The sequence below is a fragment of the Nannospalax galili genome, unplaced genomic scaffold (assembly GCF_000622305.1).
Source record: "Nannospalax galili isolate Female #2095 unplaced genomic scaffold, S.galili_v1.0 scaffold940, whole genome shotgun sequence".
NCBI lineage: Eukaryota > Metazoa > Chordata > Mammalia > Rodentia > Spalacidae > Nannospalax > Nannospalax galili.
Genome location: NW_008346079.1, coordinates 958720 through 970797, shown reverse-complemented (window position 1 = coordinate 970797; position 12078 = coordinate 958720). Strand labels below are relative to the sequence as shown.

The 12078-nt window shown below is 49.5% G+C and overlaps 1 protein-coding gene across 1 annotated transcript in view; it reads right to left on the bottom strand.

Annotated features, from left to right (window-relative positions):
* Positions 1-159, bottom strand: part of Sap30l (SAP30 like) — a 9838-nt gene extending 9679 nt beyond the window's left edge. Inside the window, exon 1 of the mRNA XM_029567925.1 lies at positions 47-159. Coding sequence (XP_029423785.1) covers positions 47-159 — 113 coding nt within the window. The remainder of the gene's footprint in view (positions 1-46) is intronic.
* Between the last annotated feature and the right edge of the window lie 11919 nt (positions 160-12078).

Here is a 12078-nt window from a genome sequence, read left to right as displayed (position 1 = left end):
GCAGCCCCTGGGCAGCCCCGGCCGCCGCCCGCCAGACGCGCCGCACCACAACAGTGCGCTCCCCCGCCCGCCGCGGCTCGGCGGAAGTCCCGCCTCCGCGCGTTCATTGGCCGGGCTGGCCGTATGGGCGGAGCCTCTGCCGCCGCTGGCGCTCCCCATTGGGCATCGCCACCGCCCGTCTCCGGAGCCAGGCTACTTCCTGGACTCCGCTGGGATGGGTTCAAAGTAGGGAAAGTGCGAGAGGGAAGAGTTGCTCTGGTGAGGGCTGGCGGCGGGTGGCCGAGTTGGTCCTCGCGCCGGGCGGGGTGCTGAGCGCGGTTCCCCGTCCTGGGCGGGTGCTGAGCCGAGTCCTTCGTCCTGGGCGGGGTGCTGAGCGCGGTCCTCCGTCATGGGCGGGGTGCTGAGCGCGGTCCCCAGTCCTGGGCGGGTGCTGAGCCGAGTCCTTCGTCCTGGGCGGGGTGCTGAGCGCGGGCCCCCGTCCTGAGCGGGTGCTGAGCGGGATCCCCGTCCTGGGCGGGGTGCTGAGCGGAGTCCTCAGTCCTGGGCGGGGTGCTGAGCGGGGTGCTAAGCACGGTCTCCCGTCCTGGGCGGGGTGCTGAATGGGGTCCCTGGTCCTGGGCGGGTGCTGAGCCTGGGTCCCCTCTCCTGGGAGGGATGCTGAGCACAGTCCCCTCTACTGGGCGGGGTGGTGAGCGAGGTCCCCCGGTCTGGGCGGGTTGCTGAGCTGGGTCCCCTCTACTGGGCAGGGTGCTGAGCGGGGTCCCCGATCTGGGCAGGTTGCTGATCAGGGTCCCCTCTACTGGGCGGGGTGCTGAGCGGGGTCCCCTAACCTGGGCCGGGTGCTGAGCGGAGTCCCCCGTCCTGGGCGGGGAGCTGAGCGGGGTCTGGAGGAATGCAGGGTCCCGGGCCCCGGGCAGGATGCTCCCGAGGGGGTTGGTTACCCGGTTCTAGCCGGCCTCAGGTCATCCTTGTGAGGTGGGATGGTGAGCGAGGGCTGCTGGATAGGGGACGCACTTGCTGCAAAGTTCACGCAGGTAGGGCGCAGTGAGGGACTGGCATAGGGAAGAGGACTTGAGAGGGCAAAACGCTGTCGGAGGACAGACTGGGTAAGAAGGAAGGTCAGGGCCTGGGGAAAGAGGTGCGGAGGAGACGGCGGGGTCTGATAGTTAAAGTAGCAATCTCAGGCGGCCTGGACTCCAGGCTGTGGCCTGGACTGGTTTGGAGCGAGCCCACCAAGGAGGGATGAGGAAGGGAGCCCAGGGCCTGGGAGACCCCCCTGGGGAGGTCTGCAGTACCACTCAGCAAGGAGGGCCCACCTGCCGCCCTGGGAAGGTCTGAACTGTAGTTTTATTGCTTCCGGCCTCCCAGACCAAGCAGGGAGGTCACCCTTCACTGTACCCTCCCTGAAGGGACACAGGGGTCTGCAGTCCAGTCAGGCCATTAACTGAGTAGCTTCCTTGCTTAGCTCAGGGCCCAGCAGTATAAGCCTCTGCAGTGGTTTGTGGGGAGGGAGTGAGGGTACCAGGTTAAGTACTTGTAGGTCCTACCCCAGGGCATAAAAGGAGCTACGGGCTCCCGTCTTGCTGAAAAAGGAGAAGTCACCAGTTTCTGTGTTTAGAGGCTGCTGACTGTTGCCCTTAAATTCTCTTCAGAAACCTAAAATGCATTTGTGCCATCTGCCTTACTAACTTCACGTGAGGCATGTAACTGAATCCAGGGAAAAAGGTAAGCAGGGGTGAGGGGCTGAGCCTCAGAGGCAGCGTGCTTGGCCAGCACACTAGAGGCTCTGGGTTGGAATCCCAGTTCCACCCAGTTCCATGGGTGTGGTTGCATATGCAGGCAATCCCGGCATTCAGCAGGAGGATCAGAAGCTCAAGGTCATCTTTAACTACACAGCAAGCGTCAGGCCTGTCTTGGTTTTCTGTCTCAAAAATAAGTACATGTCCATTATGAGGTTGTTCAAAATAAAAATATTCTAAAAATTCCAGATGGTTAAGTAAACATTTAACATCTTCAGAATGAGATGTGCACTCAGGTTTTAAGGTGTTTTCAACATCAGTGCCTGTGTGTGTGTGTGTGTGTGTGTGTGTGTTAAAATTCAACTGTTCTGTAAAGATTGATGAGGAACTGCACATTTTTTTTTATGTTGAGTAAAACATGCAGAATGAGTTAGGTGTGGTGATTCACACCTGTTATCCCAGCCCTTGAGAGGCTGTAGCAGGAGGGTCAGGAGTTCAAGGTCATCCTCAGTTACATAGTGTGAGGCCAGCCTGGGCTATATGAAACACTGTCTCAGAGAGAGAGAGAGAGAGAGAGGAGAGAGGAGAGAGAGAGAGAGAGAGAGATAGAGAGAGAGAGAGAGAGAGAGAGAAAGGGAGGAAGGAAGAAAGAAACCCAGGATACAGAATTTCATGTGGAATCAAGGTATGTGACATGTGTACATCTATGTGTTAAAAAACCACGCGGGGTCAGTGATGTGGCTCAACTGGTTAAGGCATCGGTTCCGTCCCAGAGTCCCACATGGTGGAAGGAGAGAACTGACTTCCTTAAGTTGTCCTGTGACATCCACACATGTGTCCTGATGTGTGTGCCTACATACAGTAAATAAATAAATAAATACTCCTGGTGGCTACAGAGATGGGTTAGTGGTTAAGAGCACTTCCTGCTCTTCCAGAGGACCTGGGTGTAGTTCCCAGCACCCACATGATGACTCAACTGTCTGTAACTCCAGTTCCAGAGGATCCGACACCCTCTTCTGGCATCCTCAGGTACTGCATGCATGTGGTACCCTTGCATGCATGTGGTACCCTTGCATGCATGCAGGCAAAACACTCGTGTATGTATGTAAGTGCATATGTATGTAAGTGCATCCATGTTATACAGTGCCCACAGAGGCCAGAGGAGGGTGTCAGGTCCCTTGGAACTGGAGTTATGGATGGTGGTTAGCTGCTGTGTGGGTGCTGGGAACTGAACCTGAGTCTTCTGGAATAGTCAGTGCTCTTAACTGCTGAGCCATCTCTCCAGCACCATGAAGAAATCTTTCTTTAAAAAGAGAAATACTCCAAAATACAAGCAGTAGTTATATCTGAGTAGCAGAAATATGGTTGATATTTTTCCACTTTTGATTCGCCTTTACATTTTCCCTGCAACATTTTTTTTTTGCTTTTAAAGTAGAAAAAATAGAATAAAATATTAATGGAAAAACACAGTTTAATGGGAGTCTAGAGTTCATATTTCAAAAGCAAATTCTTGAATGTATATATGCTGGTGTTGAGGGGGTGTTCTAATTTAACTTCTGTTGCTATGACAAATACCCAGACAAAAAGCAGCATCAGGGATGAGAAGGTTTATTTGGTTCATAATTCGAGGTTACAGTGCGTCATTGTGGGAAGGCAGGAACTTGGAGCATCACACATCACAGCCATAGTCCAGAGAGCCCGGGGACCCTTGCCTGCCTGCTAGGCCTTTTCTTCATTCTTACACCATCCAGGGCTCCAAACCGGAGAATGTTGCTGCCCACAGTGACAATCAACATAACCCCTCACAGACATGCCCATAAGCTGACCCGATGGAGATAATGCCCATTGAGACTCTCTTCCTAGTGATTCTAGGCTGTGTCAAGTTGACAGTTAAAACCAACCAGCACCGGTGGCTTCCGGACCGGATAAAGCCCTGGCCCTACAAGGATTCTCACTAGCTGGGAGTTGAGATGTTGTACAAGGCCTGTGTGGGGTGCACTGGTGTGGAGGAAAGCTTCACGCTTCCCTACACGTCTGGTGCAGAGATGGTTTTCAAAAGTGCCTTGCATTCAGCCATTTCCCTGTCCTGCCTCGGTGCCAGCCTCCCCTGGCTGGACAGGGAGGACGTCCTCTCGGGTTCCTGTTCAGTCCTCAGGGCAGTGGCCAGTCCTGACACCTGCTATTCCAGTGTTCTTTAGAGTCCTCTTTTCTTTTTACTAGGTACTCCCTTACCACTGTGGTCACCTGTTAAAACGAGCACGTCTTTCATTACTGTGTCTTGTTTGGATCGTCCTTGGCTTCTTTTTGCTGGTCAGACCCAGACAACACCCAGCCTGGATGTAACTGTGTGTGTGTGTGCCCGCTGTCATACTCTGACCATCCTTTGTATTACTTGATAGTCTCTGAGGGCTTCGCTGTCACAAGCTTTCCCCATGTGCGCAGCTCTGACCATTGCTGTTGTAAGGACTCCATAACACGCAGCGCACATATTTACATACTTATGTTCGTTGGCTTTGCTGTCAGAACTGGTTTCAACTCTAAGCTGCACTCGTACTTGCTGTGACGTGTTAACAAATTACTTTTTTTTCCTTTTTCTTTCCTTCTTTTTATTTTATTTTTAGATTTATTTATTTATGTAGATAGGGTCTCAATATGTAGCCCTGGGTGGCCTGGAGCTCATGGTATAGACCAGGATGGCCTCAAATTCAGAGATCCACCTGCCTCTGCCTTCTAAATGCTGGAATTAAAGGTGTTTACTACTATACCTGGCCTTAGATTTCATTTTGAATTTGTGTGTGTGTGTGTGTGTGTGTGTGTGTGTATGTGTGTGTGTTGATGTGCACATGCATGCAGGTACCCAAGGAGGCAGGAACAGGGCATCAGATGCTCTGGAGCTGGAGTTACAGGCTGTTGTGAGCCACCTGACATAGGTACTAGGAATTGAACTCAGGTTCTCTGCAAGAGCAGTGTGTGCTCTTAACCACTGAGCCATCTGTCTGGCCCCTCTTTTATTATTATTATTATTTTTTGAGACAGGGTGTCCCTGTAGCCCCAGCTGTCCAGGAACTTGCTATGTAGACCAGGCTGGCCTCGAACTCACAGAGATCCACCTGCCTCTGCCTCCCATGTGTTGAGATTAAATGTGTGCACCACCACATCCATCCCTCTTTTCATTTTTTAAGGACAATGTCTCATGTACCCCAGGCTGACCTGAACTCACTATGTAGCCGAAAATGACCTTAAACCCCCGATCCTCCTGCCTCCACCTTCCAAGTGCTGGGATGACAGGTGTGTGCCACTGTGCAGTTTTATGCAGTGCTGGGGATCAAAAAGGGCTTGGTGCATGCTAGGTAAGCACTCTACCCACTGAACCATATCCCCAATCCCATTTTACTACTTAAGCTTGATGCAATGGGTAGTGACAAGTGGTGCTGAACACAATGCCTGGAACACCATCAAAGGCTGAGAGTACTGCTAGCTGGCATTACTATTCCATTAGTTTACTTAGATTTGTTTCCAATAGTTGGGTTTTGGGGGAGGGGGGAGGGTACAAGGCTTTTCTTTGTAGCTTTGATTAGCCTGGAAGCTGCTGTGTAGCCCAGGCTGGTCTGGTACTTTTCACTTTCTGCCTCTGCCTCCCAAGGATGGTATCATAGGCGCCTCCCAGCATGCCCACCCAACCTTATTTTAAAGCTAGGGCATGCTAGGTAAGCATTCTGACACTGATGTAACCCCAGCTCAGTTGGATTTGTGTATGTGTATATTGTTGTGTATTGATTTTTCTTTTTGAAACAAGAGCTCATGTTTCTAAGGCTGGCCTTGGACTTGCTAAGGCCAGACTGGCCTTGAATTCTTGATCCTCATGTCTCTGCTGCCCAAGTGCTGAGATTATAGGCATGCACTGCCATGCCTGGATATAGGAATATGTTTTAACATAAACCTTTTCCCGTTATTAGGATTGCTACCTTAGTGGGGTGTCAGAAGTGGAACTGTAGTGAAACACTGCAAGGTTTTCCACAGTTCTTGACCAGGTTTCCTGACTCTCATTCCTGGTCCCTGCACTTTACCCACCACCCCTTCCACCGTCAGGCGAGGATATGGAAATGCTTGCACACTGCCTCAGCCTTAAAGGCTTTGCCTCTGTGCTGAGAGACCACATTGCTGAAGACATTCCCCTCCCTCTTTACTCTTCCCCTCGGGGGGTGTGGCAGACCATGCAGTCATATGGCTCTAGAGTCATTTTTTGTGATTCCGTCTTTGGGGACAGGAGAAAAGTTGGTGAAAGGCCCTGGTCATGATTGCTCATTACCAGTGTCCCTGGACTGCAGTGGGCAGCTGCAGCCTTCTAGTACCCAGTGGTCTTAAGGTTCTGGAAATGGTCAAGAGAATCGAATTTGCTACATATCCAAATTTAGGGTTTAAAAATTTTATGTTTTTATTTTGTGAGTGTCTTGCTTGCATGTATACAAGTGCACCATGTGTATGCAATGCCTGAAGAGGCCAGAAGAGGCCCCTGGAACTGGAGTTACAGACGGTCATTAGCTGCCATGTGGGTGCTGGGAACCAAACCTGGGTCTCTGCAGAAGCAGCCAGTGCTCTTAACCTTGAGTCATCTCTCCAGTCATTCAACAGTTGCTTAATCTCTTACGAAGGTTTTGCGGTTTCAGATTGTCATTCTGCTCTGCTTGGCACTTAAAATGCTTGAAAAAACTCATGCACAGTGAGTTCTTACTTTTGAAATGTCTAAGGAAACTTGATTAATTAAGGCAGTAAGTCTACCAAATGTTTAAGGAGAATTAACTCTATTAAGCTTAATAATTAATTCAACATTAACCAAGGGGCAAATGAAAATGATTCTTCTTTGTATGAAATGCTACTAGATTTCAAATTAAATGACAGGATCTATAAGTTAATTTAAAACCTTAAAGGAAGCCGGGCATGGTGGCGCACGCCTGTAGTCCCAGCACTTGGGAGGCAGAGGCAGGCGTATCTCTGAGTTCAAGGCCAGCCTGGTCTACATAGTGAGTTCCAGGACAGCTGGGGCTACAGGGAGACCTTGTCTCAAAAAGACAAAAACAAAACAATACAAAACAAAACCTTAAAGGAAAGTCAGTATATAAAATGGGCAGCTCAACCCAGGTGTGGTAGCACACACACCTAGAATCCCAGCAGTTAGGAGACTGAGGCAAGAGGATCATGAATGTGTGGCCAGCCTGGGCTACACTAAGAGACCTGTCTCAAAATAGTGTGAAAAGGGTTGGGGATGTAGCTCAGTGGTAGAACACTTGCCTAGCACGTGAGAAGCCCTGAGTTTGTTTTCTGTCTCACACACGCACACACACACACACGCATACATATACACGTATACATATATGTATGTAGAATGTGTATGTGTAATATAATTCTTTCTTCCTCTTCTTTGAGATGAGGTCTCACTATGTAGTCCTGGCTGCCCTGGAGCTCACAGAGATCTGCAGTCCTTGCTTCCCAAGTGCTAGGATTAAAGGCCTGAGTCACCATTATATTTGATTCTTTTTAAAACGTTAGAATTCTGGGGCTGGAGAGATGGCTCAGCGGTGAAGAGCATGTACTGTTATTACAGAGGACCCAAGTCAGCTTGAATCCCAGCACCCACATGGCAGCTAACAACTGTCCGTAACTCCAGTTCCCAGGGGATCCAACAGCCTCTTCTGACCTCCATGGGCATTGCACAACATGGGTGCACTTACCTACACGCAAGCAATACATGCATACACATAAAATAAAAACAAATAAAAATTTTAAAAAGTTTGTTAAAAAGTTAGAATTCAGAGGCTGGAGAGATGGCTCAGCGGTGAAGAGCATGTACTGTTATTACAGAGGACCCAAGTTTCGTTCCCAATGCCCATATTGGGTGATTCACAACTGCCTGGGACTCCAGCTTCGGGGTATCTGACACCTCTGGCCACCTGCACATACAGACAGATACACACACACACACACACACACACACACACACACACACACACACAGTTAAAAATAAAATAAATATTAAAAAAGGAAAGAGTTCAGGTTGTCGAGATGGTTCAGTGGGTAAAGGTGCCTGATGCTGAACCTGATGGCCTCAGTCCCTAGACCCACATGGTGGAAGGAGAGAACAGACTCCCACAAGCTTCCTCTGATTTCCACACTTGTGTCATGCCCTCTCCCCCAATAAATAAATGTAATTAAAAAATAGAATCCTAGCTGATGGTTGGGCATGCCGGTAATCCCAGTGTTTGGGAGGGGAAGGCAGGAAGGGTGGAGTTCAAAGTCATCCTTGGTAGAACCTAGATTTAGAATTATATAAATGTGTGTGTGTTAGGTCATGAAACTAGAAAGGGGATCAGAAAGGGGACACTCTGAGTGGAGGTGAGAAATAGCATAATCTGGGGACTAAGTGGGGGGGAGGGGTGGGGGAGAGGCCAAATGACAACAGTCTTGGGATCCATGATACGAGACACCCTCATGAACCCCTTATAGACCACTTAAAAAATAATTAAAAGTTGAAAATAGGGCTGGAGAGATGGCTCAGCGGTGAAGAGCACTGACGGCTCTGCAGAGGACCCCCTGGTTTGATTCCCAGCACCCACATGGCGGCTGCGAATCATCGTTAACTCCAGTTCCAGGGGAATCCGAAGCCCTCTTCTGACCTCCGCGGCATTGCACACATGGGTGCACTCACATACACGCAGGCAATACACTCATACACATAAAATAAAAATAAAGTACTTAAAAATTGAAAATAATACAATCAAAATGAATTTTTGGACATACCAGTAGGGCCCAGTGGTGTGTCTAGACCTGTGCAGGGGCTCCCTCTCTCCAGCTCCCTCCAACCTCTTAGCTTCTGTGAGGCTAACTCACCCAGCAAGCTGCTAAGGACTGATGCGGTGCTGTGAGAAGACCACGTGTAATTATGCGGGTCAGTGGAAAGCTCTAATACTCATGGGGAAAAAAATGAATAACTTTTGGTTTATAGGTCAGTCCTTTGTGACTTTGGTCAGTCTCTGGGAGGCTATTTTATCCTGGCTGTATCACTAAACAGGCAAATAATACTGATGCAGATATTAGGACTACTAATTCATCTCTCAAAACTAAAATTGCAGAGGTTAGCTTCAGGTGAAGTAAGTGAATGGCGAAAGTACTTACACATTATTTGTGGACTTTGTCATTATACCCATTATCTACAGATTCTGCATTTGAATCCTCTTGCTAAAATGTATCTCTAACCTCAAACTCATAGCGAGGCCAACATTCCTTGAAGTTCACATGCTGAGGGTGGGGAGGTGTCCTTCCTGGCTGGGTGGCTGGGGTCTGTAATTCCAGTAATTGGTGCTGCGAAACAGGAGTTCAAGGTCAGCCTGGGCTACAGTGTCAAACCCTGTAAAAAGTTTGTTTATTTATTTATTATTTATATCTTATTTGTATGAGTGTTTTGCCTGCCTGTATCTAAGTGCACCTGTATCATGCGATGCCTGCGGAGGCCAGAAGAGGGCGTCAGATCCCCTGGAACTGGAGTTAGATTATTGTTAACCACCATGTAGATGCTGGGAATCAAACCTGGGTCCTTTGTAAGAGCAGCTGGCACTTCTAACCACTGAGCCATCTCTCCAGCCCCCAAAAGTTGTTTTTGAGTTGTCCAACAAGTGCCCATGTAGAGTGAAATGGCCAAATGGACTCCATTTTACTCTACCTGATTTTTGTTTGCCTGGTGTTTCTGCCCAGCCAGGCGGAGCTCGCATGGAGGCTACACCTGTGGTTCAGGGAGTGCCTTGTTTCCGTAGCACTGGGAAACTTAACAATTAGCTAGGCAGAAGTCCTCTCCCAGCCACACCAGCTGTAATTACCATGTGATGTAGCTATGGTTGTTGGCTTTGCCACTGGCATGGTGTAATTGTGGCTTTAAGCTTTATAAACCCTGCCCTGCTTCTCCTCTGGGTCCGGAGTTGTTCTGGGAGTTAGCCCCCTCTCCACCTCAGGCTGTTATTAAAGGACTCTTAATTCCATCATCACCGTGTGGCGTTCCTCTGTGCCTCTGCTCGCCGTTACAGCTTGTGTGTCCTCCTCTCACTCATTCCTTAGACCTGACTCCCAGTGTGAGGCATTAGGAGGTGTGTCGGGGAGGTAGTTGGTTCATAAAAAGGGTGGTGCCCTCTGGAAGGGATCAGGGCCCCTAGAAAAGGGATTAGGGACCCTCCTCTCTCCACCAAGTGAGGCAGACTGGGAACCAGGAATGAGCCCTCAGCAGATGTGAGTCTGCAAGCCTTTGGTCCTGGACTTCCCAGCATCAGAACAGCTAAAGTTCTGTATCTTGTAAGACAGCCCAGGTATGTATTTTGTAGTAGCAGCTGTCATTAAGCAGCGCACATTCCCAGAGGAGGGTGAGCACAGGGGTGCTCCCTTTTCCTCTTAGTTCTTACCCTGTCATCAAGTGTGCTTCTGGTGGGCTATGGAGTGTCGCCCCGCTCAAATTTCTATGATTTTGGTTAAACCAAAGGTATCCAATCTTTTGGCTTCTCTGGGCCACATAGGACACACAGGGGCATCCAACTCATGGCCTTTGGGTTGCAAGAGCATGAATGTTTATTTTAGGTGACACTGTGACACAAAGTTATCTTCCAAGTTCACACTTGAGAACTGCACAGTCAAGTCATTAAAAAATGTTACAGAGATCTGCCTGTCTCTGCCTCCTGAATGCTGGGATTAAAGGTGTGGGCTACCACACCTGACTTCATTTAAAAATGTTTACACTTATTTATTTGACTGTGTTGCATGCCGAGGTCAGAGGGCAAACTGCAGGAGTCGGTTCTCATAGTCTGACTTTCAAACTCAGGTCGTCAGGCTTGCACCACGTGTTAACAACCATAAACACCTGATATGCTGTTTCCAAACAGAATTGCCTAGAAACAAGGTTTCCTCATGATCGTTTGAGGAAAAGTTTTGAGCAGAGGCTGTCAGGGACCTGCCTGTTCCCCCCAGGGAAACAGAGTTTGGTATTTGCTGCCTCATGTTCATGGTTATTGGACATACCTGCTGCAATGAACCAGAATTAAGCAGACATCAGGATATGTGCCTCTTGGGGGCTGAGTGATGTGCACTGGTCTCGACTTCTTTATAGAGTAGTCAGAGAAGCCTGTTGGGAAGGTGGTGGCAGTCAGGCTGAGACCTAAAGGCTGGGAGCTTGAGAGACGGGAAGAGTGAAGCGGGGACTGCAGGGCCTGGGGCTTCCTGGGACCAGTGTAGTGGGAAGTGATGGGGATGGAGGGAGGGAAGGGTTGATTTCAGCTTGTAATTACAGGTTTGGGAAGTCAAACAGCTGGTCACATCACAGCCAGGAGCAGAGAGAGGCATGCCCACATGCTTGCTGGCTGGTTTCTGCTCAGCTTGATTTCCCCACTCCTACAAGGTGCAGGACACCTGGCCTAGGGAATGGTGCCTCTCACAGTGGGCTGGGTCTTCCCACATCAATTAACGCCATCAAGACAGTCTCCTGCAGACACGCTCACAGGCCAACCCGCTCTAGACACTTCCTCATTGAGACTCTTCCCACGTGACTTTAGCTTCTGCCAAGTTGACAGTTAAAGCCAAACATCACAGCCCCCAAGGGATTTGGGGCTGTACTAAGGAGCCTGTCGTCTCAGTACTCGGGGGTAAAGGCGAGGAAGACTGAGTGTACCTACCAGTGCAGGTTACCAGCCAGGTGGCTGCGCTCAGGCCCTCTCACCTGCCCACCGTTGGGCCAGGGCACAAGGCTGTGGAGAACAGTGGCTACTTTTCTCATTGTTGTGACCTGACACCTTATCTTGCTTCGCAGTTCAAGTCTACACTCTGTCAAGCCAGGGAAGGGATGGGGGCAGGAGCTTGAGGCAGTGGTCACCCTGCATGCACAGTCATGAGGCAGAGATATTAATCCAGGTGCCCATTCAGCCCAGGGTCCCAGCCCACGGACTGGGTCTTCTCTGTTCAGTTAAACTCTGGAAACACCTTCGTAGACAACACTAGAGATGTGTTTCCTAGGAAATTCTGAATCCCATCAAGTCGATAAGATCAACCATCACATGGACCATCCATCACACACCTCCTCCTTCCCAGGGCCTAGTCCAGAGGTGTGACCACCGCTTGGGCATATGGGGCAGCCTGTGTCTGCTGATTCAATATCATGTTCTGTAACTGGGCTACTTGATCTAGTTTACTGAGTGAATAGCTAATATTTATGTCATGTTGCCTTCATGGACTTCTGAGAAGCTGGGGGGCAACAATGGCAACAGGCTTTAAAAGCAGCACCTCACGCTTAGTGTCTAAGAGCTGTTGCTGCTCT